We start from the raw sequence: 24,631 nt of genomic DNA, 5'->3' as shown, positions 1-24,631 counted from the left end.
AGGCTGTACAGATTGCGTTGCCTGCAATCCTGCGCAAGGCAGAAGTCGCGTTCGTCGCGAGCGATCGCTGAGAGATAGCTGAGTATATCAAAATACCAGCAGTGATGCGACGCGACGGCCATCACCAGATCTGACATGTACCTGCCTGTCTTCACCGACTCCGTGTTTCATGATGAGTTCTGCCGTGCTGGAGTCGAGACAGAAGGATTAGCTACCCAGCGCGCATCAACCAATGATGGGTCGGCAAGTTTTGAGATGCATGGCACTAGAGCACCTCCGAATCTGCTTTTGGCAACAAGTAGCAGGTTTCCGTGATGTCAATCGATCGATGCAGAATTCAGTCGGAGGTTCAGGGATTCGTGCTTACTACACATGCGCCGCTGATCGACCAAGACCGGTACAGGCCTGCTTTGGGATAAGCCTTGGAGGTTCGACCATCAACCAAGGGCAAATAAGACTTTCGGAGGTTTAGGGATCGTCCTTGATGATACATCACTCGCCAGTAGCCTCGACAACCGAAACTGTTTTTGGAAAGGAGTTGAAGGTGCGATTGCCATCGAAGGCCAAATAAGAGTATGAGAAGGAGGGTTGGGATGCTTGAAGCCATCTTCGCTAACAATTAGGATCTTGGACCCTCCGCCATTAGCCCACACGCGATGTGGCTATTAAAGATCCCAGAGTCTGTGCCGCGCGCAACCGTCCACATCCTGCTTCTGGCTCTGTGACTGCTCAACAGCTCGTGGTCCTACCTGTCCAACATCTGGTGAAATTATTGTCTGGAAGAATTGCCATCGAGGAAAGGATGCTCGACAATAAGTGGCTCTGTTCGCAATGCAACACGGACAAATCATACAGTACCTTATCCTCACTCAAGAGGCACAAACGGGATGTTCACGGCCCCCTTAACGTGAAGTTTCATTGCCAGATATGCAATCGGAACTTCAAAAGAATGGAAAATCCGAGACGACATACCGAGGAGAAACACGGGCCGCGCCGCAAAGCGTGCGAATACTGTATGCGAGACTTCACACGTCGCTACATAGATTCGCATAAGGAAAAATGCAAGCATCGGCCGAGAGAAGGTGCGCCAGCGCGTCCCGACGACAAAGTGCAATGCACTATCCCCACCCGGATATCTTGGCAGCCAGCAGCAATACCTAAGCCGACCTCGCAATCTCCATCTCTCGAAAGAACTTCGATAGAGCCGAGTATCATCAGATTCGTGCGTGGATTCGTGTATCCAAGAACATCCAGCCTGTGCAATTCAAGGAGCAATCGGGAGTTGCTCGGACAGGAGATACTCGAACGGGAAATAGTCGAACAGGAAATAGTCGAACAGGAAATAGTCGAACAGGAAATAGTCGAACAGGAAATACCTGGAAAGGGACCATGCGAGCAGGGAGGGTCTGAACAAGACATCGTTGCACAGGAAATGCCCGTACGAGAGGCCCTCGAACAGGACATATCCGAACAAGAAAGACCCCAACAAAATACGCTTCAACACGAGCGCCGTCATCTTGACCATGTACCTAATTCACCAAAATTGGATCAAGAGAGCCTTCAGATCATCTATGATGCAGTCGCCAAGGATGATCCAGAGGCCTTGAAACAGATGGCGGAACCTCTGGAGTTTTCGTCGAATCTGGCGGCCTTGAACAGTTCTTTCCGGCGCTCGTCTCGACGCTTTGGTTCCAATCCCGAGAGTAATGGCATACTTCACGGTGCCGCAGAACTCAACAGTATGCGAATCGCACAGATGTTCGTGTCTGAAGGATACGACGTGGACACAAGGAATGCGGCCAAATGGACACCACTCCATTGTGCGGTACTCAATGGGCATGCTGAGATGGCCGACTACCTCCTCCGCTCCGGTGCTAATGCAGGCCTCCAATGCCTGTTCGGGTCGACTGCTCTGCACCTTCTTCTTGCATCAGGGCGGCACAATGAGGACAAGGTCCTTGAGATCACGGAAATCCTACTAAAGCATGGCGCGCCGGTCGATCAACCAGATTCTCGAAACCATACAGCTTTGACTCTATCCGCTCGAAAGGCATACGTCGTTGTAGCTGAGCGACTTCGGAATCATGCTGCACTGGCCGATGTCGTTGCAGGTGGATAGGATTCCGCACCGCTGCTGGAGATTTGAAACATGCGCCGGTCACCGTAGCTCGTCATGCTTTCGTTAAGGCGTGGATCCAAAGTCAACCTCGGCCGTCCTTCTCAAACGTGGGCCCAAGCAAAGACACCTATGGCGATGAGGTGCAGCCCGATCGGTAGAATACATGACCGTATGCGAGGATGTCAACGATATGAGATAGTCTCATACCAACTTACGGCTCGCGCGGGTATAAGCAGAGATGTATGCAATGCTGCAAGGCTTGGCTGGCAAAGTGCAGGAGAGGATATTGTGACACTCCTGAATGAGTCTGGAACAGGCCGCCGAGATCAGTCGCCGTAAAATTGAACGAAGCCGATTCCTCCCAAGTCAGCACGTGGCTTCTCTCTGCTGTTCTTGCCGCTGATGAATCACTGGCTCGTATATGATTGCTCTCGCAAAGCCGACTCCCACCTCCTACTACGACATAATACGTACTCATGGATGTGTAGTGCTATCCTCGAATGCGATTGGGGATGCAGACTATAGTTGAAATTGGACCTCCAGACGTACATCGTACAATGTGAAGTATAATTCGGTTGCCAAGACAACGTCGCTCGCGTTGGTGCGTCGACGTGACGGGCTTGAACTCTTCCCCGTCACCACTGTCACGACAGCACCACTTCTTCTTACTACGAACCCTGCCCTAACACATCACTCACACAACTAGTTGATGTATCTTCTGAAAGCTCGCGAAGCGCGTCCTGTATGCAACTCTGCGCTTCCACCCATATCTACCCCGATGCTTACAAGTCGCCTTCTGATGGCATTGGAGCGTCTGTGTTCGGTCCATTGACCTGATGCTCGGGAGCTGGGGTGTTTGCGCCTGGAGCAAGGGCGACGTCAGAGCTGGACGAACATCAGCAAACTAGCGGAACCAATGTCCGATGCTGGAAGAACCTACTGGAGTTCGGCCAAACTGACAGCATCGACGCCGGTTTCGACATCTCCTACTGCATGGGACAGCCTATGCTTGCGTAGCTGAAGGTATCCTACGACGACAGATGCGACAGCGAGAACGGTAGTAAGAACTCCGAAGAGTGCGGCGAGGAGGACTTGCTGGTAGTCGTTGTTCCGAATGGCGATGTTTGTGTCGTCCATGTCGAGCAGAGCGCTGCAATGCGTGGTATCTAGGCCGATAGCAATGGCGTGGGGTCGAATCGAAATGAAGAAGTAGAAGTCGACGACTTTGACACCATACGAATCTGCGACCCTGAACTAGGAATGCACAGTACTTAAGTGCCATGAAGACGACGGCTTGACTTCCATGCGAAGGCCTTATTTCCATCTTCCGCTACTACGACAAGATGATCTTTGGAGGTCTGCGACGGTGCAGGCCCAAAGGAATCGCTGGGATTACACTACAGTATGCACAAGCGATCCTGTGGCATGTCGGTTGCATGGAACCCGCTGGCGTGCACAGTACGGCCGACACCAGATCTCCAGACGTAGCAATTTTGCGGAGGTCTGACGATACTGGACACTCCAGCATGTCCAGATGGAGCAAATTCTGGGGGGTCTGCAGTCGGACCGCACTACCAGGCCCCGGGTGGAGAGGGTTGGGAGGTCTTTCAAGTGACCGCGCTAACATGTTACAAGCCACCTCGATCTAGCCGTTACAGGACAGTTCCTGGAGGCCTGCTAACGCCAGACCACTAGTGAAAGGTATCTTTTGGGAGGTCGTCAAGCTGAGGGCTGTGATCTTCGTGCTGCTGCGATTCAATCTGCTCGCGGGCGCGGTGAGCCAAGCAACCACAAGATGCTTGATCAATCACCGATCGAGGTAGATGTTGGGAGGTCTGTCACGTGCGCTGGATCCTCTCACGCGTGGAACCGCGAGTCTCGAAGTTGATTGGACAAGACTAATCGCCAGGAACTCGTCAGCACTGCCTCTTGACCGCAGCCTCGTGCATAAGCAGGCGCCACGTTTGCGGGCCCTTTCGCACAGCTGCACAGAACGCGGGCCATGTCACCATGCTTTGGATTTGGCGGAACGTCACGCGCTGCGCAGAAGCGGTCGCACCGACCTCCCAGTTAATGCCTCTTTCGTAAGTCGCGCTGGAATTACTACATCAATTCCCTAGAACTTACTTCTCGTTGAGCTCTTGCAGCTGCGATATTGTCTACCTCCAACTTTGTGCCTTTTGCGCACGCACTGAATGGTTCAGAGGCTTCTTCCGGTATTCGGTCGTTGAGCATGACAAATGGCAACACAACTTGAACAATCCCAGCCAGCACTCGATAAGCTTGCAAAGTCCCACGTTTGCTCACAATGCCAGCCCTCAAGATTCTATGGCAGCTTGGACGCACTGAGAAGGCATAGAAAGATCCATCATAGCGAGATCAAGCCTTCCTGGCAGTGTCCAAACTGCAACCAGAAGCCTTTCCCCAGGAAAGATCATCTCACACGCCATGTCAAGGAGAAACACACTGAAGAATATCTTAGAGAATGTGACCTTTGCTTGAGGACATTTGCAAACAGGTATCTCAAGGAGCACATGGAAGCATGCAGATCTCGATGCTTTGGACAAGCGACCGAACCACCTCTCAGGAAAGCGCGTATTGTGGAGTTGCAATGGAACCACCCGATTTCATTTCCCCATGCAATGCAGGCTGGCAATGAGAGAACCGCGATAGTGTTAGAGGAAATACGAAGGCTAAAATTCGTTCGCGGATATGTGACTCCTATGTTCCGCCGGAAGAAAGCGATAACTTCGAATAAGCACGGAGTCGTGACGGCATCGCGCTCCAGCGCGCGGAAGGAAGGAGCAGTGTGCGATGCCCTCGAGCCTCCAAAGCTGAGCGTCGAACAGCAAAGAGATGCTGACTACGCAGTCATAGAGGACGACATCACGTTATTCCCGCCGATCGTTGGCAGCTACCGTGATCCTCGGGAAGCCTTGCTGTTAGTCAATGAGGCCTCTTACACAAGTCTGTTGCACCGTGCCGCAGCTTATGGGAGTATGAAGATTACGCGAATGCTTTTATCAGCAGGTGTGGGCATCAACTTAGTGGAAAATGGTGAAACTCCTCTTCACAGAGCAGCGGTCCATCGAGAGGTTGAGATGATGGAATATCTGGTTGAACGAGGCGCCTATGTGGACGCAAAAAATTTCGATGGACGGACGGCTCTATTTCGAGCGTGCTCGAGCTACCCCGGGAGGAACAATGAGGCTGAAAACTTGCAAATGGTTGATATCCTACTGGAACGTGGCGCGAGTATTGATGTCGAAGACAATTGGAATGAAACCCCACTTTGTGTCGCTGCTATAGAAGGTATCCACGTGGTTGTAAAGAGGCTGCTTGACCTGGGGGCATCCGCGAACGGATCTTCCAAAGAGGGTCACTTAACGCCACTTATGGGAGCGTGTTATTATGCAAACTTCGCTGTTGTGCATATGTTGCTTGAGCGTGGAGCTGAAGTCAATCGGTGTCACTCGCGTCCTGGGCACTCGAGTGGGCTGGACCTGGATACGCTCCGAGGGTATAAATTCCGTGCGAATGTCATGTTGGAACAGGTTCAGTTACGATGGACGGCGCTCGCATATAGCTGTGGCCCCTATGTTCCTATCAACAGAATGGAGGAGATGTCGTCACGCCTTCTTGCCGTCGGAGCGGACCCAAATTTGGGAGATGTAGTTCCTCTGGAGACTGCTATCATATATGGGGGCCCGAGTGTTATCAAAATTCTCCTCGATGCCGGAGCTGATCCGTCACGAGTGTCAGAGAATTGTATCGAGACTCTTCGAGGCCTGCACGAGCGCCCATGGCGCCTATACGATAAGCGCAAAGAGAAATGGGAATTGCTCCAGCAATATTATCCAGACATGTTCGAGGACGAGAATACTTCGATCGGGAAGGATGCAGTGTAGAAGGATGCGAACGGTGCTGGATGTAGCGACACGAGTGGCAAACACGATGAGGATCTTGAGAATGACGAGAACTACGAAGGCATTGAGAACGATGAGAACGGCAAGGATTTGTAGGATACTGTATGAGGACCTTGAGGAGAACGTAACCTTGGCTAATGACGATGGTAGTTGTTCTGACGACGAATCAGACGAAAGGGCGTGACCAGGGCCACGAATGGCGCACAAATGAAAGTCTTTACGCTGCTGTGAGAGACACCACGCTCTATCACATCTGGCGACCGTTCTACAGCGCAGACTAAGACTCGGATTGATAATGACTCTCGAATCGGACAGAGTTCTTAAGAGGCCCATATTGATTAATCTCAACATCGGCAGCAAGACAAGCTGGAATCACACCGTACCAGTTCACAGATGCACGGAACAAATGCAATGGGGCGGTAAGAAACGAGGGGTGAGATATAGGATCAAGCCTCCCCCGTCGGGGAATGACTCGCAGGAGTGGGGTTAAGGAATTGCTAGAGCTTTGGGGAAAATAGCGATTTGTTTTTGTGAACAGAGGTGAGGTGATAGAATTATGAGGTCCGACTCTCTGAACGGATTTAACGAAGTCTGCAGTGACCCGAGATCGAAGAGTAAGCGGCATAGTGTACCGGTAAAGAAGCCCACATCAAGTATAAGGTTTGCAAAAGGTCTCTTGCTTACAATTTCCTTGAGATTGCGGTTCTATAGGCGCAATACAATGAGAGCGCGAAGTGTACAGAGTCCTGGACGAGGTTCTAACGTAAGAGGACAATGCAAAGACGTCTAATATAGTTAATGTTGATAACAGCGATGCTGCTAAGACCTAGCCGGGACGCGTTACGTCGGCGCGTTGTCGGTATAGTGCTTTGCTCTATCTAACTAAAATCTCTACTGACAACATCATCTCTTCTTGTTCTTATCACTTTCTATTACGATGTTTCGTTCGAACGTCATAACGTTCTAATCTTTCTCAACGCGCGTCTATATCCATTGCACGTCTCTGCCATCTCTTCCCGCACGGCGTCACTGTTCTTCGACTTCTGGTGGCATTAGAGCACCCGCATTTGGCCTAGCGACCTGTTGCCCGGGAGAGGCGATGTCTGGAATCGATGAAGTGTTGGCGTTAGTCCTCATGGATGTCAGCATGATGGTCGAGTGAAGGCTGGTGTTCAATAACTTACTGGATGTCGGCCAGGCTTACGGCGTCGATGCCGCGCTCAACTTCGGGCACTGCATGCGCCAGTCTATACTTGCGTAGCTGGAGATACCCAACGATCACGGACGCGACAGCGAGGATCGTAGTGATGACTCCAAAAAGTGCGGCGAGAAGGACTTGCTGGTAATCGTTGCTTGGCCTGGATAGGGTTTTGCGTTCCATCTCAGTCTGAGATATTGACTTTATTGCGATGCTTCACCGTTTGGCTCAACGCCGATGCTTTGCAAATTGGACAACGGAAGATAGTACACATGAGCGGGACTCAACAGAGCCCACAGTACTTATACAGAACCTGCAAGATCAGGTAGTCTTCACATGGCGCTTCGCTCTTTTCCCAAAATGGGAGAAATTTGGAGGTCCAGGACAATGCATCACCAGAAGAGAACAATGTTCAGAGGTCTGAATCCGAGCGTCACAACGAGGCGTGGCACGTCACTGCTCTGCCATTAAGATCGGATTCAAGGAGTCGTGGGGCGGTGCGTTGCCGAAAGAGAGCAATCTTCAGAGGTCTGCCAAGTCTGTGTGCATGTATTCAGCAGTGCATGGACATCGGAGGGATGCGTTGGCATGACCTGTCAGCCTCAAATCCATCTGGTTGGTTTCAGAGCAAGCCACAGCGGACTCTACACGCGCCCGAACGGGACAAATTTCAGAGGTCGGGTCACGTGAACCAGATCCAAGCTTGCCTTGTCGTCAGCTACGCCGCCACGTCTTCTCTGCGACGGTTCCGCATGCAGTCTTTAACATGCTTCGTGGAAACGCAATGAAAGGCCTCAGACTCTACACTTCTTGCATCTCGACCACGCGGAAGTGGGCTGCACTTCGGCACCTGGACCTGACATTTCGGATCCGAAAGCACGGGTTCCCCAATCACCATCAATCTGATATCTCCGCACGATGTTCCGATGCGCGCATTGTACGCCTGAAAAGTCGTACAACAGCTCAGATGCATTGAGAAGACATAAGCGAGAGCAACACAGTGGAAATAAGCTTTCCTGGCAGTGCCAGAGCTGTACCAAGTCGTTCTCCAGAAAAGAATATCTTACGCGCCACGAGAGGCAAAAACATACTGGGGAAGGTCTTCGAGAATGCAGTCGTTGCATGGGGACATTTTCAAGCGAATACCTGGAGCAGCATAAGGCAATATGCAATCACCGGGATTATGGGCAGGGGCCCGAGGTCCCTATCGAGACACTAACCGCTGCCGACTTGGAACGGAAGCGAAGTCTCGTGTTGTCGCTGGATCCTCTTCAGGAGCAAGACCCAAAGCATGGACTCGAAAAAATCTCGATGTTCAAGTTCGTTCGGGGTTTTGTGGCCTCCAAACCTCGACTGCCGAGAAATACGTTGGAGAATGATCACGATGTTTCGAAAATGCCGGAAACAAGCGCCTCAAAAGATGAAGCAATCGTCGCTGCTGTTGAGCAATGGAAATTTGGGGACGAACTTGAACAATGGAATCCGGAAGAAGAGCAATGGGCGGGGATTAGACAAGCTGTCAAGAATGATGACACTGCCCTGCTCACCAGAATTGTTAGCCGGCACCCGAAGCCTAAGCGGACATTAATGTTGCTAAACGAAATGTACTCCGCGGTACAATCGCCGTACAAGCAGAGCCTCCTCTTCAATGCTGCATATCATGGAAGCTTACAGGTGGCACAAATGCTCCTAGACGCGGGCGCAAGTATCAATGCATCCCGTTCAGACCGCGGACACCGGGCCCTTGGAGAAAGGCCTTTGCACGCTGCGATGAAATGTCATCGCCTTGAAATGGTCGCTTTCCTCCTGCGGAAAGGTGCTGATGTGAATGCTCAAGATGGTGCGGGACGAACCGCGCTACATCTGTGCTGCAAACGTGGCTGGGGGCCAAGAGGGAGAGGAGAGCTTGTCTGTTTGGAGGCTATCGAGATCCTCATTAGCCATGGCGCAAAATTTGATGTGGAAAGTATGCACAGTTACACAGCGCTTTCTACTGCTGTTCGAGGCGGAATGAAGTTGGTGGTTCAGAGGCTTCTCCAGGCTGGTGCTTCGGCAAATGGGTCGAAACACGACTGGGTCGAGACACCTCTTATGATGGCATGTCGGCCTACTCTCTGGAGGAGTCTGGCAATTGTTATCATGCTTATCAAGCACGGAGCGGATGTCAACCGGTGTGTCATGCCAGCGGATTCGCTGAAACCGACAACGGCGCTCGCGAATGCCTCCGAGATGTCCCCACATGTCACAAGGAGAGAAAAATCACTGCTGCTGTGCTGCCTCCTCGTTGCTGGAGCGACTCCGGATCCGGAAGATGACTCTGAACTGCGAGACGCTTGTATCGGTGGCGATCTGGAACTGGTCGAGTTCTGCTTATTTGCTGGCATTGATCCGTCATGTTTGTCCGATGAATGCATCGAGACCCTGCACGGCACGCGTGAGCGGAGAGACAAATGGAGCATACTTCATCAGCATTTTCCAGACACTGTTCCCTACAGCGACTACTTTGATTCGGGTGGCGAGAGCGCAGTGGATGACACCGACGAGGACGACGAGGATGAAGAGGATGACGGAAACTATGCGAATGACGGAAACGATGATAAAGATGAAGACGATGCGAACAAGAATGGTAAGAATGATGAGAACGAGGAGAACGATGATAATGATCAAGGCGACATGAGTGATGCATATGAAGCGAATGATGTTGACGATGAGGCTGTTGTGATAGATCTTACCAAAGTAGATGATAACAAGAGTAGCTTGTACGAAGTTTCGGACTGAACGCAGTGCCAACCGAGAGTAGCTTGCAACTGAAAGCGTGGTCAACAGTCTTCATTTCAGGCAATCGTTGCACACGTTCTAGTACCTGTTGATTGAGGTACATCTTATATGAATTCTTGCCGCATGTCTCAATAAGGAAACGCCTCGACAAGCTGGTTGCTCATCAGGGCCTCACAAAACACTGTCGTTTCAAACGCTCTTTAGAGCCGGCGGCGGGCAGGGCCATGACATACACTCTTCCCTCTTACACCCTCGCAGCCCTAACCCACCCCACCATCCCCCCAACAAACCCCACCAACTTCTCCACCCTCTTCCTCTCGCTCTCCAAAGCACTCTTATACTCCCTCACAACACCCCTAACCTCCTCATCCTGCATCACCAAATCCCCATGAACCCTCAACCAAACCGCCATCCAAGCCTGCACCAATTCAAAATCACGTTTACTCCTCAACTTCCACGTCAAAGCTTGCACGAAAGCGACATGTTCGTTATCAGTATGTGATAAAGAGCGGATTTCGATGTCGGTTGTGGCGGGTGGGAGAGATTGCAGGTGTGTGAGGAAAGGGGAGAAATCCTGGGAGGAAGAAGAGGAGTGGAGGAGGGTTGTGAATTGGGATTGCGTGCCGGATGAGGCGAGTTTGAGGACGCGGGGGCGTTCTTTTTCGATGTCTTCTGCGGATGGGTTGGTGGACGAGGAAGCGCCGGGTTTTTGTTGGGGGAGGTCTTGGAGGGAGGGGAGGAAGAAGGGAGCTTTTTCGGGTTTCTTGGGGGCTTCGGTGGGTTTGTTTCTTTGGCGGATTAGATCAAGATGGAGGAGGTTTTGCCATCTGGAACGCGGGACGAGAGAGAGGGAGAGGAGATCTGCGGAGAGAGTATCGAGTTCCGATGCTGGGTCTGTGTCCAGGTCGATGGCTGCTTCGTCTTCTTCTGCGTCTGACTCGTGTGCACTCGCTGCGATGAGGTTCGTGCTGCCTTCGCCAGAAGCTGTCGGAGCTGATGTCGTGGTCGAATGAATGACTGCAAGGAGTTCCTTCTGCGTTATATGACGCGTGGAGACGTGGGTGAAGAGACTACGGTTGGTCCAGATGTCGACTCCGACATTGTCCCTCGTCGCAGTGGCCAAATACTCACCCGTGGGCGAGAATGCTAGAGTCGTACACTCGTCTTTGAGCTTGAACAGATCCACGAGATGACCTGTCGGCAGATCCCAAAGGAAGACTAGCTGCCCAGCAGAAGCGGTGAGCCAATGTCCGTCTGTGGAGAATGTGAAATCGGAAAACTTCAGACCCTTCAGCTCAACTGTTGGCGTTCGTGAGCGCCACAACTCTCGCACCAGCTTTTGTGTCTTGATGTCGATCACGCGAATGCAACCATCGGCACAGGTGAAAGCCGCCAGGTCCGATGCGCGATGGAACCGCATGTCAAGTATGCCCGTCGAGCTCGACCAATCCAGCTGACCTGTCAGCAGGCCATTGCTGAAGCTCCAGAATTTAATCTTGCCATCTGCGCCAGCAGAAACGACGGTCTTGTTCAGACTGTCGACCGCGAGGCCCACAACAGCTGCTGCGTGTTTGCCTTGGCCTCGATAGAACTTTTTCTTGCCGTCGTCTTCCAAGACCAAATTGTTGCGCTCCACGTCCAGCCTCAACTGCTTCGCCTGCATTGGTGTCAATCGAGCAGGAAAGCGTTGACGATGTATGCCAGATTGCATATTGAACATGTCAATGCCGCCTTTCTCCGATCCAACGATACCAAAAGTGCCGCATGGCGACAGCGCGACAGATGTCACGTTGCCTCCATCGCTTGTGGAAAATGCCCAACGACCCGCACGCTTCCTTCCCCAAAACCAAGTTCGTGCCTTGGAATCGTTCTCGTGTGCCGTCAACACGCTCTCCCATCCTGTCATAGCACTGACTTCAGCGCTGACCTGCTTGGACTTGGCATTGTTCTGCCAAATGGGATGCTTGCCGGGCAGAGCGCCAATTCCACCGTCTCTGTTCAAGCCGCATGCGATTCCTGTGATGGGCGGACATTTGAGATCTTCAAAAGCATCTCGGTCACCAGACAGCAAGCCCTGTTTCTTGGCCTTCTTCTGTATTGCACCCTGGCTGAGTTCTGTGCTTTGTCTATCGCGACGTAACGACCAGCCCCAGAGGCTGCGATCTTTGCTGGCAGACAACAGCCATTTTCCATCGTCATCTGCGCCGTCTGAGGCTGTAGGCAAGAACATCAGCTTCGAGACTGGCGCACCGTGACCACTGAGCTCATGCAGTACTCTGGGCAGAGGGTCGAAGGGCGTCTTGTCGAAGATCCATGTCTTCAGACTGTTGTCAAGACCACTGCTAACAAGAATGGCTTGACCTGCCAAGAATTCGATCTTGCTGGTTCCTCCGGGAGTCGTGGCTGTAGGCTGGGCATGCGCAGCTCTGAGTACACCTGCTTTCCTACCACCATCGTTGAGGTCCCACAGGGTAACATCTCCAGACGCAGTAGAAGCCGTGGCCATGACACCGGCCAGCCTTCCATCTTCTCCGGCACCAAGTCCATCTGTTCGGAATGTTATCGAAGTGACCGGAGCACCTGCAGGTGTATTGAGCTGAATCGCAGTCTGGTCTGATTTTACATCGTGGATGAGCAGCGGACCTTTCTCGTACGCAATGGCAATCAGAGCCAGCGCGGGGGTTGGTTCAATAGCAGTCACAGCGCCATATGCAGTGGAAGGTGGAAGAATGGTGTAGACCAGCTTGCCGCTGGAGACATTCCAAATTTCAGCGCTGCCATCCTGTCTCCCTACGATAACTTTGTTCAAGAAAGTAGGTAGCCCAGAGATACAGCTGGTGAAGTGCACAGGTGAAATGCCCCGGAGGGATGTGTAGAGCTCCAAGGTGGTCGTTTTCCACACCAGCAGTTGTGTATCGCATATCCCAATAACCCAGCTTCCCAGCACGCAGAAAGTGCTGACATTCTCATCGCAGTCTGTCGGCCATTCTAATTCTGCCTCTTTCTTGCCTCGCTTCATGACCCATACGCCTCGTGCCGATTGCGGCTCTTCACCTCCCCATGCTGCAAAAATGCAATCTTTCCATGCTGCGGTCGCGGTGATGACTTCGGGAGTCTGTGGTCGGGTGATGAAGACCAGGTTGAGGCCTCGTCGTAAATCGTACGTTTGCAGGCTTCGGCCTACAGAAGTGGTGATCTGGAATGTCGTCTTGCCCAGCGGCACGCTGGTGAAGGGTACTGCGGTCGGCGAGACCAATCCGACGGTCCTGTATGGCGCGAAGACTCTCGATTGTCCCGCGGATCGCGGCACCTTTGCCACGCCATTCGACAGCTTCTGCCTCTTCGCGACACGCCCCTCGACCTCCATCGTGATAACACGCGCTGAGATCAAGCATGTGCTCGTCCAGCCAAAATTTCACATGGAAGCAAGCTCGGACCACTGAGCGAAAGCTTAATTGAGCCGCATGGCCCGTGTCAATGTTGTGGCTGCAGGATGACGCTGCATTTTTCGGTGGTGGGGCAGGCGCAATTGCGGGAGTGCGTTCATGAACGAGTGAAAAGCAAGGCAGATGTACGCGTTCGCACCAGCTCTGTCTCGCCCATCGTTCTTCCCTGCTCGGTGCGTCGCTAGTGCCGCTGTCTCTGGCAATTGGGTTGGCAGTCGCCAGCCAGTAGGAAGCCGGCAATGCCTTCCTCGTCGTTTGCTGGAGACCAGCAGCAGCAGCAGCAATCTCAGCCTCCGTCTTCCTCTCTCTCCCGCACGACATCCCGCGAAAGCACCAAGTCGCATTCTTCGGGCCATATCTTATCTGCATCGCACGCTTCTAACGCCAATCGCAAAGGTCGACATGCAGATCTAGATATCGCCGCCGATCACTCGAACCGCGCCAGTATTTCTATGCCACCGCCCGCTACGCCAAAGCCTAATACTCTTCGGTACCAAGCTGCCAGTCGACGCTCGTCCCGCCAGGAAGCACCAACCTTGGCCACGCCCACGACATATGTGCACCCCGCCGACGCCATGTCTTCTCAGCAGGACGGAGCTGCTCCCGCCCCCGAGGACGTCCACGCGACGCTCGACGCCCTTCGCAAGGCAACCCAGTCCGACTCCGGCATTCCCAGTGCCATTCGCCGAACCGAGCCCGACTTAGAGAGCAACAGAATGTCTTTCTCCTCCCTCTACGGGCCAGGGAGAAGTGCTGTCACGAGCGGCCCGAGCTCGTTAGGAGGAGGCTCGGATCAAGATGGTAGACACCTCTCCAATGTGCTCGAGGCCATTGTAGATGCTGACGATGATGGTGATGCTGCAGCAAGGCAAGACGCCGCTACAACGGCCACACAGAATCTCTCGGTCACTACCCAGAGTCAGAACGGAGCACTGTCGCCCAGTCTCAATGGCTCATTGCGTGAGCCACCACAGAACACCAGCTCTGCTCCTTCAGGCACTTCCTCTGGCTCACCCGTCAACCCTCCTTCCTCTCCCGCTCCTACCCAGACATCGCGCCAAGGTAGAACCATCGCACCGAATCGAGGGCGAACGCCTGCTGCTTCTCGTAGAGTGTCAGGCAGCATCAATGGCAGCGCACCGCCGAGCGTTTCACATTCAACAGAGCGGCCAAACGAGGCTCCGAAGATCGGCACGATTGGTATTTGCGCACTGGACTCGAAAGCGAGAAGCAAGCCGTCTAGAAACATTCTCAACCGATTGGTTGGCAAGGACACTGACTTTGAGGTCATCATTTTTGGAGACAAAGTCATATTGGACGAAAACGTTGAGAATTGGCCTGTGTGCGACTTTTTGATATCCTTCTTCAGTGATGGGTTCCCGTTGGAAAAAGCGATCGCTTATGCCAAGCTACGGCGACCGTTCTGTGTAAACGACCTTCCAATGCAGACGGTGCTCTGGGACCGCCGAATGTGTTTGCGGATATTGGACAAATTGGGCGTGCCAACGCCAGAGCGCATAGAAGTGAACCGGGACGGAGGTCCTGTTGCATTGACAGCTGACATTGCGGCACGAATGAAGCACCTTACGGGAGTTGAGCTCATAGGGTCAGACGATGGCAGAGGTGGTGGACAACCACCGCCGGACGACGTTCACATGGAGGATGACGATGACACCTTGGTTGTAGATGGCCACAGGCTGAAGAAGCCATTTGTCGAGAAGCCGACCAGCGGAGAAGATCACAACATCAACATCTACTACCCCAAGTCGCAGGGTGGTGGAGGTCGGCGATTGTTCAGAAAGGTCAACAACAAGTCGAGTGAGAAGGACGACTCGCTCACTATCCCACGCGCCGTCACCGAACCAGAGTCGTCTTACATCTACGAACAATTCCTTAAGGTGGAAAATGCCGAAGATGTCAAGGCATATACAGTCGGCACCGAATTCTGCCACGCGGAAACTCGCAAGTCCCCCGTGGTTGACGGCGTGGTGAAGCGGAATCCGAACGGAAAGGAGATTCGCTACGTGACCAAACTCAACAAGGAGGAGCAGATTATGGCTGCCAAGATCGCTTCAGGATTTGGGCAAAGAGTGTGCGGATTTGATCTGCTACGCGTTGATGACAAAAGCTATGTTATCGATGTCAATGGCTGGAGCTTTGTCAAGGACAATAACGATTACTACGACAAATGCGCCAAGATCCTGAAGGACATGTTCATTCGCGAGAAGATCAAATGGCAAGGAAGAGCAACTCCAAGCGACATTGACGAGGGCGAGCAAAAAGACGGCCTCATTCCTACGTCAATGCCGGACTACATGTCGCGGAAGCCTAACACGACGAGCAGCAAAGACTTGCCTAATAGTACCGGCCATCGCGGAGTGCTCAGTCATGTCTTGAGAAGCCGTAGTATATCTCAGCTTCGAGAGAGTGTGCATCATGCCGCGCAGCACGTTGGTCACCCTCATGCGGCTAAGAGCCCAAGTGGGAAGTCCAGTCCGATCACCTCTCCGCCGACCTTGGAGCGCAAGGGCTCTTTCAACAAGCGCAGTGCGACTGTGCCAAGTACGAACACAGAGATGCTACCTCCACCGGCAGTAGGCTCCCTGGACCTGCCCAAGGACATCCCACCTGAGCGGCCCACGTCTGCTGGCTTAGATTCCATTGCACACTCTGAGGCACCTTCGCATGCACCGGCACCTGCCATCAAGAGTCAGTGGAAGCTCAAGGGCATGGTCGCCGTCATTCGCCATGCAGATCGTACGCCAAAGCAAAAGTTCAAGTTCACATTCCACACGAAGCCATTTGTAGATCTCCTCAAAGGACATCAGGAAGAGGTTCTGCTTGTTGGCGAGGCAGCTTTACACAGCGTCCAGCAAGCTGTTCGCCAAGCAATGGCCGAAGGTGTGGAGGATATGAACAAGCTTCGCACTCTTGCAAATGCTTTGGCCAAGAAGGGCGCGTGGCCGGGTACTAAGGTTCAGATCAAGCCGATGTTCAAGAAGCCCAAGGAGGGCAAAGAAGACAAGAACAAGAAAGAGAAAGAGCCATTGCGGCAAAGCATACCGATGGTCGAGGATCCTGCCCAGATTGACGAGACTGTCACCCGAACCAAGTCAAAAGAGATGCCCAGCTGGGACGATCCAGCCGGACCTGCTGGGCTTCGCGCGCAGCATCGAAGCGACTCGCTTGGTGAGATTACAATGTCCAGAGCGGCGGCCGCTGATCAAAATCTTGTGTTGGACAAATTGCAGCTGGTCATGAAATGGGGTGGTGAGCCGACACACTCGGCACGCTATCAGGCGACTGATCTGGGAGAGAATATGCGTGCCGACCTGACTCTCATGAATCGCCGAGTTTTAGAGGACGTCTCAATCTTCACATCATCTGAGAGACGCGTCACTACCAGTGCATCAATATTCGCCAGAGCTTTCTTGGGCCAAGAGGATGTTGATGAGGACCAGATCCATGTTCGCAAGGACCTGCTGGACGACTCTAATGCAGCCAAAGATGAAATGGACAGAGTCAAGAAGAAGCTCAAAGGTCTGCTGCGAAAGGGCGAGAAGGCACCCGAGCAGTTTGCGTGGCCCAAGGATGGAACACCCGAGCCCTACGTGGTCGTGCGTCAAGTGGTCGATCTCATGAAGTTTCATCGCAGAGTAATGAGGAACAACTTTGCCAAGCTACAGAATTCCGAAGCTGTCTCTAGTTTGGAGAAGATTCAAAAGAGCCCGGCGCACGCCAACCAAGGCAGAGAGCTCACGAGTCCGACGACCGAGACAGCTGCCTCGAAAGTGCCATGGGAGAATGCGACAGATGCGAAGGCGTCCACAATCCAGACTAGGTGGTGTACAGGCGAAGATGCAGAACTCTTCAAAGAGCGATGGGAGAAGCTGTTCAATGAATTTACTGACGCCGAAAAGGTTGATCCTAGCAAGGTCAGCGAACTTTACGACACTATGAAATTCGATGCGTTGCACAATCGTCAGTTTCTGGAATGGGTCTTTACCCCAAGCAAGGCCATGCTCGCTGAGGCAATCGAGATCGGATCGCCCACGCTTAAGCGTACTGAGAGTGATCAGGCACGAACTGAGTTCGAGCATACGCATGAGGGACAAGCTCCATCTGCGTCGAACGGACCCAGCGGAACCAGCAGTGACCTGCCTGCTATGGATAACTTGCAATTGCCGCCTCCAAAGAGGAGCGACACCGCAAGTACAAATGCCTCCAACATGGAGAGCAGCGTGCAAAGTCTATCACGGCAGGGCAAAGATGGTGAGGTGAAAGATGAGCCCAAGCCAAGCCTTTCTCAACGACTTGGCTTCAGACGTAGGAGTGCGGACCTGCAAACCGTGGCCAAGAGTCTCGCAGCACCTCCAGTCCAGACGCAAGCTGCACACGCAGACGATCCTTCCGCGTCATACTTCAACCTTTTCACGGGAGGGATGCCGGGAAACCAGTCAAAGGTCAAGCATGACGTCCGCCTGGAAAAGCTCAACGAGATGTACAAGCTTTCGAAGATTCTCTTCGACTTTATTGGTCCTCAAGAGTATGGTATCACAGATAGCGAGAAGTTGGAGATTGGTCTTCTCACTTCGTTGCCACTTCTCAAAGAGATTGTCAAGGATCTGGAGGAGGTGCAGGCTTCCGACGATTGCAAGTCCTTCATCTACTTCACCAAAGAGTCGCACATCTACACCTTACTGAATTGCATTCTCGAAGGCGGTGTGCAGACCAAAATCGCGCGGAATGCCATCCCGGAGCTTGACTATCTGAGCCAAATCTGCTTCGAGCTGTACGAGTCGGAGAATCCTGATGCTTGTGCGCACAATGCTGCCAATCCTGATGAGCCTCAACAGAATCCCTTCAATTACAGCATTCGCATCACCATATCTCCAGGTTGCCATACTTTCGATCCTCTGGATGTGCAGCTGGATAGCAAGCACTGCATAGGATGCGCCCCTCGTCGCTCCCTTACTAACCATGGCGAATGGCGCACCGTACTGGAGACCCTCAGAGAGAAGTTCGATACCGTCAAGTTGCCGAAGAGTTTCACAGCTGTCAACCTGTCAGAGCGGCACCCACAAGAGTTCTCTAAGAGTGCTGTAAATAGTGATGGCTTACTGACTTCGCCAACCGACGTGGCCACGAATGACACTGTACCCGATGATGCTGGTCAGGATCTTGGTGGCGCCGAAGAGCAGTTCGTGACGCCTGCAGAAGAATTTGGTGAGACGGAGGCACAGCAACAGCAGACTGCACCTGAGGCACTGAACTCCATGACTCCGGCTCATTAGGACGAGATCGAAATCAATGATATGCAAGATCGCCCTGTCGTATCCGACGAAACCAAGAACGAGCCTCGTGACATCGAAGACCCGGACCCAATGACTCCTCTGCGTCGCTACCCGACGGCACCCAGGAGGCCTCAGTGGCCTCAAGGAACCCGTCGTCCCCGCGGCATGTCCCACGATATTCACTACGGTGGTCGGCGATATCTCCCTGCCATCCCGGAACAAGCTTCTCCAGCTCCGGGACAGCCTGCAGCTAATTCGGACATTGGAGCCGCTGAGGAGGATCGTCCACCGCCATATGTGCGTGAAAGCGCCAGTCATCAGGTGCATACCAACGGCAATGTGACCAGAACAACGCCTTGCGACGAGGATGAGTGCTGTTATTGTGCTTGTTGTCCTGCAATGTGTTTGAGTTGTTTGAAGTGTTGCTGGCCGATGTGAGGTGGTTGATATTGTTGCATAGGCGGGTTTTTGAGGCTGAGGCGGATTGTGTTGCATTGCATTGCGTTGCATTGGAGGGGCTGTTGTTCCCCGAGCGGTCGTTGTTGGGTGGAAGATCTGGATTTCATGAGTGAGAGCATTCGTTGAGATGCATTGGACGCCGTCTTTGACATTGGGAGGTTGGCATCGAGCGTTTGGTCATTGCTCGCTACGCATATGCATTCGTTTGCGTTGGAGAGGGGGTCGTCGTCTCGGTCTAGATACACATACACATACATTGGATTGCGGCACAGCACAGCGTCAAGAGTCAACATGAGTTGGTCATATGTTCGTCGTTGGAAGATAGATAAGACATAGGCTAAACATGCACACAGGCAAATGGTGAGTGGAGCGATAAGAGTCAACTGTGAAGGGAATCATGTGAATTTGTGTGAGTTTGAAGCTCTCTGATTCTATCTTGGGCTGCATGCCTTTGCTCGTTGCTGCACCAGTCGCGTTGCGCGGGACTTATGAGGTGGTTCGACCGTCGGGGATGGTATGTTCCTTTGTTAGTGGTGAAGCTGATCTTTGTGCGAGAACGCTTCGACCGCTGTCACTGTACGTCGATGGCACTTTCTCGTGCACTTCTGGTGTAGGAAGCATCCAGTACGCCCTTTCTCCTCCACTATTCAGGGAAGCGCTCTAGCGCTTCGATGATCATAGAAGATCTTCGTCGTCGTCGTTGTCGTCGTCAAAACCAAACTCGTAACTCGGTGCATCTGAGCATTCGGAATCCTCATCTACCACCCCACCATGTCCCCTCCGACAGCGTCCCTTTGGCAAGAGTTCTCCATCTCGAACACATTGCAAGCATGAGATAATGACTCGCTGCTGCATTTCGCGGCCGTAGTCCTTGATGCTGAAAAGGATGTCTCTTACACTTCGCATGCGTCGACCTTTACATGCGCTGCCAGCGACACCGTTACAGAAGCCTGTCTCGTTGCACCAGGACTTCGGCTCGTTTTGCAGTGCAGCGCAGATGTTCTTGACGGTCTCATCCAGGAGGGAGGTCGGTGGCCACAAGCTGGTTGAGAGGAGCATAGCCATGAAGTCTCTGGCGCGATTGGCATGATATGTGCAATCGGAAGCACACTCTGGGGTGACAGTGCCTTTCTTAGCGGGGGGATTGTATCTGTTAGCGATGGATCGACCAGAGCACTCTATCTGGATTGTGTGTTCCAGAAATTTGTCGCACAATTCTTGTGCGCTGCTTGTTCAGAGTAGCTGATTTACTCGTCAGTCAATTCTCAATGCCATCAAAGCTCGCCAAACGTACCGATAGCTTTCTGAGGTCTCCGATCAGGGATCAGGGAGCCGCTGAACGCTTGTGAGCAGCTCTGCATTACGATATCTTTTCCAAGCATCGTAAAATCATGGTGCAGTCCCATAAGGTAAGCAGCAGTGAAGAGGTTGACACGGTCCTGGTTGGACTCGCGAATACTGGGCTGCTGCATCCAATTGCTGACTGGGTACGAAAGAGCGATCTTGCAATCGTATTTATCGGCCAAGACTGCAAGCCCGAGCAACTCCTTAGAGGTCGCCGGTGCAGCTGTCACTGCTTTCATGTGCATAACTTGGCACATCGTGAGCATGCTCGCGGCTTCGTCTTCGGGTAGTGGTAGCTCGAGTCGAGCACCTCCAGCCAGGGTTAGGCCTTCCTGTCCTCCCATTAGTACAAGATGTGCCGAGCCAGACGCTCACCGCGCTCACCTTGAAGTGAGGACCGAGCATCGCCTCGAAGACAGCCGAGCCCATGCGGAGAACTACAGAAGACACGATGATGAATGTACTGGACGTTCGTTGGCAGACCGCCACTCAGACGGAGACTGGTAAGTGGTCACGTACCCCTCTTCGTCCCCCTCGTTGGGGCAGATGAGCTTGACATCGCCCCTGGGGGCGACTTGATGGACTTCTGCCATCTTTGTTGTCTTGATGAGAAGAGAGCACGGGAAAAGCGAACAAAAATCTTTGTGGTTGCCTATGCGTCCATGCTGAAGGCAACCGCGCTAAGAATCCCTGTCGTCTTGGCGTTCATGTGAAGGCTTCAACTTTCACGCGTCCAGGTTTACCGATTTTGCTCCTCTGCTTCAATTACGCCGATGGTCTTCAAAATGTGAAGATCTCAGCTTTCAAGGAAGCAAGTGACAGCAGATATGAATATGCATTTATCCGAATTGGAATGGGGATCATCGTCTAAATGGTTGCTCACTCTTCCTAACTGTGGACCTATGCGGCAGTAGTTCTCTTGCAACTGGAACAATCTGCTTTGGATTTTGTTCCGCTACGCTTCTAGACGAGTGCCAAGTTCACAGCCCTGGATGTTGTTCGCGCTTACGTTTTGAGAATTGGTCTGCATCTTCGCTTCTTATAGCACCTTGCTTCATTTATGCGCCTTTCGCGGCCTTTGATGCTTTGCTTGTCTTCATCACCTTCCTTGTCTGCTTCGCAACTTTTTGGTATCGAGAGCTCGGTCGTGTTCCTAGTGTGTCTCCTCACAGTGACCTCGTTCCTGCATGCCTCCAGACTTGACGCACACCAAGCAAGGCTTGACGGTTGCAAACTCCATGTCATCAGCCATGTCCTTCATCTCGCTCACGATTTGCTCGTCCGTCTTCATGTAATCCCTTTTGCAGGACGTGCCGCATGGTTTCCCTGGAATGTTTGACCAACCACTTGGGAATCTGCGCAGCGCTCCAATGATATGGAGCACGGATTTCTCCATGAAGGCAGTGATCGGCCAGAGTTCGCTCTCAATCATGACTTTCATGAAGCTGTTGAAGCGTTTCGAGACATAGTTGCATCCGTTGGGGCCACACTCGCGCACTCTCCAGTCGTATAGGTCATTCTTGCGTTCTCCTGCGCATTCGCTCTTGATGATGTTGTCGAGGAACATTCTTGCGTCGCTACGTAAAGTATCGGCGTGCCGTCCGAGGGTGTCTATCGAAAATTTGTTAGCAATCCTCGAAGCAGAGTTGTAAATCTCAAGCTTACCGATTGCGGTTTGAAGGTCTTGATCGATGCCCGAAATGCGTTCGGGTGGAAACCGAGGATCACTGAGCTGTACAAGCTCTTCTCCCAGTCGTGTGAAGTCCACAGATAGTCCAAGCGTGTAGGCTGAGGCGAAAAGGTGGACTCGATCAGAATCGATCCTACAAATCATCCTGTCTCGCATCCAAACACTGACCGGGTATGACAGTGGACCTCTGCAATCATATTTGTCAATCAGCATCGCGAGCTTCAGCATCTCCTGACAGTTACACGGAGCATGAACTTTCGGGTGAAGGTGCATGATTTGACAGATTGTCAACATGCTACGGGCGTGGTCATCGGGCAATGGGAGATCGAGTCGCGCGCCAGTAGACAGCGTGCAGCCTTCCTGTCTAGACATCAGCCGTAATCCAGGGACTTTGTGCTTGAGCTACGTACCTTGAAGTCGCTGCCCAGCATCGCTTTGAAGACTGGAGAGCCGTGACGCATGATCACCGAAGACACAATGATGTGCATCCTGCCGTCGAGTCAGTTTCGTCTGCATTGTCGGCCTCCAACCTACATACGCGTCGCCTGCCTCTTCACTGCCGCAGATGAGCTTCACGTCGCCCTCTGACGAAACTTCGTGGACGGTCGCCATCTTTGTTAAGCCTTGTTTCAGTGTTTGGAGAAGTGGAAAGTGCCGGGAAGAGTTGAAGTGTTTGATTCAGCTGCCTGAGCGTCTCTGCTTGCGAAACGCGCTAAGCACCCCTGGCGTCTTGGCTTGCATGTGAAGACGACAGCAATCACGACCCGCTTCAGTCTTAACAACTCGCGCTCGGATCATGCTGACTGTACCTTTCAAAGGCACGTTCCTTACTGCTATCCAAAGTCGTGGAAACTTTCGTCGCGGCGAGATCCCGATGACTCCTTTGTGCATCCCGATCGAAGCAGTCCCCACGATCAGCTCCTCTCCACCACCACGCATCAGTGGCCTCTGTCGCAGAAGCCGAGGACTGGAACATGGCCAGCCCCAACACATTCAAAGCATGGTCCTCTGCGCACCGCACGAACCTTGTCCCGCACAGCTTGGAGCTCTTTCACAACCGTTTGGGCGTCAGCCATAAGCTTTCCGCAGCAGAGCTTGCCTGAGCGGCCAGCACAGAAAGACGTGGACATGAGCCAGTCTGAACTCAACGTGTCGAGTGAGTGTACAACTTGCTGGAGAGGTCGTTCCGTGATCGTGCTTATCGGCCAAGCGAACGAGGCAAAAAGCCACTTCCCAAATGCGTTGTTTCGATCATCAAGATAGGTGCACGCATGGTGGCACGCATGAGTCGATCTTGGGGGTGCACGAGGCCCGAGTTCTTGTTTGATAAGCTTCTCTAGAACAGTGGCGACCATTAGGACGAGGCCTTCGCGCTCACGATTCAGGGCGACTGGTGCCGTGTCAGTATCCATTGCGGCGACATCTTATAGCGAACATACCTGTTACATCGTCCAGAATGCCAACACTTTCGCCAGCTACGCGGAGAGAGACGCTCTTTCCTGACGTGAACATCAATTTGTGCCCAATCTCTTTGAATGGGCCGGAGAGCCTCATAAGGTATGATGCCACGAAGAGTTGAACAAATTGATCGACGAACATCGTGGCTTCGAGAGCCTTGCGAACCCAGATGCTGTAGAACGCCCGAAGAGCGCCACAGCAGTTGTACTTGTCGGCAAGAAATGCGAGCTTCAGAATTTGCGCTGGAGTTCGCGGCTCGTCCACTACGTCGTGCAAATGAAGCAATTTGCAGAGCGTCAATAGAGCCGGTGGGTCGTCTTCTGGAAAAGGTATCTCTATGCTCGAAGCTTTTGCCAAGGTGGCGCCCTCCTATTCATATGTCAGTAGATTGCATGAAGAGCCAGCTCGACCGGAGCGTACCTTGAAGCGTGGACTCAGCATGGCTTTGAACACTGGCGAGCCGAGAGTGAGGATCGCGGATGAGACGACGATTTTCATCCTGTCGTGCGTCAGCGCCGCTGTACCAGCATTTTCAAGAACCTGCGGACATTACCCGTCGCTTTTCTTCACATCGCCGCAGAGCAGAGTGACGTCGCCGTCAGGAGCGACCTTGACGGTCTTGATGTTGATGTTGGACATTGCGGTGTTTGAATTGTGCCAGAAGTTGGTGTGTGTGGGAAAGATGTCGAGAAATGAAGTGCAAGCGTTGTAGCTAGATATTCAAGTGAAATATCCTCATCTGTTGTGAGCAATCAACGCTAACGTGAGCTTCCTGCAGGTGAGTGTATGTCGCGGGAAGTTACAGAAACGTAATCTCCCGTTCGTTCCTCTCCTTTGTGTCTTGTTGGTACGGCAAACAAATGGCAATTTGTTGTCTCAGTTCACGCGTCATTGGGACACACATTGTTTTACCCGCTTG

General features: G+C 52.6%; 9 protein-coding genes across 9 annotated transcripts; 4 read left to right on the top strand and 5 right to left on the bottom strand.

The window, feature by feature from the left end:
• Nucleotides 1–1,432: 1,432 nt before the first annotated feature.
• Nucleotides 1,433–2,119, top strand: CKM354_000910700 (uncharacterized protein; the record flags this gene model as incomplete). Its single annotated transcript, XM_044804514.1, has 1 exon — nt 1,433–2,119. One exon carries the CDS (start codon nt 1,433–1,435, stop codon nt 2,117–2,119), a length of 687 nt encoding a protein of 228 aa, XP_044660449.1.
• A 782-nt stretch (nt 2,120–2,901) lies between these two features.
• Nucleotides 2,902–3,256, bottom strand: CKM354_000910600 (uncharacterized protein; the record flags this gene model as incomplete). The annotated part of the gene is made up of 2 exons (XM_044804513.1): nt 2,902–3,004; nt 3,060–3,256. The coding sequence occupies 2 exons, from the start codon at nt 3,254–3,256 to the stop codon at nt 2,902–2,904; spliced, it is 300 nt and encodes a 99-aa protein (XP_044660448.1).
• A 1,964-nt stretch (nt 3,257–5,220) lies between these two features.
• Nucleotides 5,221–6,141, top strand: CKM354_000910500 (uncharacterized protein; the record flags this gene model as incomplete). The annotated part of the gene is made up of 2 exons (XM_044804512.1): nt 5,221–5,984; nt 6,054–6,141. The coding sequence occupies 2 exons, from the start codon at nt 5,221–5,223 to the stop codon at nt 6,139–6,141; spliced, it is 852 nt and encodes a 283-aa protein (XP_044660447.1).
• A 2,893-nt stretch (nt 6,142–9,034) lies between these two features.
• CKM354_000910400 (uncharacterized protein) lies at nt 9,035–10,021 on the top strand (the record flags this gene model as incomplete). The annotated part of the gene is made up of 1 exon (XM_044804511.1): nt 9,035–10,021. The coding sequence occupies one exon, from the start codon at nt 9,035–9,037 to the stop codon at nt 10,019–10,021; it is 987 nt and encodes a 328-aa protein (XP_044660446.1).
• Nucleotides 10,022–10,265: 244 nt separating this feature from the next.
• On the bottom strand, nt 10,266–13,388 carry CKM354_000910300 (rRNA-processing protein UTP21; the record flags this gene model as incomplete). Its single annotated transcript, XM_044804510.1, has 1 exon — nt 10,266–13,388. One exon carries the CDS (start codon nt 13,386–13,388, stop codon nt 10,266–10,268), a length of 3,123 nt encoding a protein of 1,040 aa, XP_044660445.1.
• A 318-nt stretch (nt 13,389–13,706) lies between these two features.
• CKM354_000910200 (inositol polyphosphate kinase VIP1) lies at nt 13,707–18,761 on the top strand (the record flags this gene model as incomplete). Its single annotated transcript, XM_044804509.1, has 2 exons — nt 13,707–14,268; nt 14,332–18,761. 2 exons carry the CDS (start codon nt 13,707–13,709, stop codon nt 18,759–18,761), a joined length of 4,992 nt encoding a protein of 1,663 aa, XP_044660444.1.
• Nucleotides 18,762–20,373: 1,612 nt separating this feature from the next.
• CKM354_000910100 (uncharacterized protein) lies at nt 20,374–21,157 on the bottom strand (the record flags this gene model as incomplete). The annotated part of the gene is made up of 4 exons (XM_044804508.1): nt 20,374–20,462; nt 20,515–20,896; nt 20,949–21,027; nt 21,084–21,157. The coding sequence occupies 4 exons, from the start codon at nt 21,155–21,157 to the stop codon at nt 20,374–20,376; spliced, it is 624 nt and encodes a 207-aa protein (XP_044660443.1).
• A 560-nt stretch (nt 21,158–21,717) lies between these two features.
• On the bottom strand, nt 21,718–22,866 carry CKM354_000910000 (uncharacterized protein; the record flags this gene model as incomplete). Its single annotated transcript, XM_044804507.1, has 4 exons — nt 21,718–22,175; nt 22,230–22,614; nt 22,665–22,743; nt 22,793–22,866. 4 exons carry the CDS (start codon nt 22,864–22,866, stop codon nt 21,718–21,720), a joined length of 996 nt encoding a protein of 331 aa, XP_044660442.1.
• A 326-nt stretch (nt 22,867–23,192) lies between these two features.
• On the bottom strand, nt 23,193–24,351 carry CKM354_000909900 (uncharacterized protein; the record flags this gene model as incomplete). Its single annotated transcript, XM_044804506.1, has 4 exons — nt 23,193–23,644; nt 23,694–24,081; nt 24,133–24,211; nt 24,266–24,351. 4 exons carry the CDS (start codon nt 24,349–24,351, stop codon nt 23,193–23,195), a joined length of 1,005 nt encoding a protein of 334 aa, XP_044660441.1.
• Nucleotides 24,352–24,631: the final 280 nt, after the last annotated feature.

Source organism: Cercospora kikuchii (assembly GCF_019650295.1).
Source record: "Cercospora kikuchii DNA, contig_00006, whole genome shotgun sequence".
NCBI lineage: Eukaryota > Fungi > Ascomycota > Dothideomycetes > Mycosphaerellales > Mycosphaerellaceae > Cercospora > Cercospora kikuchii.
Note: the sequence above shows the minus strand (reverse complement) of the source record. Positions and strands in the feature narration are given on the sequence as shown.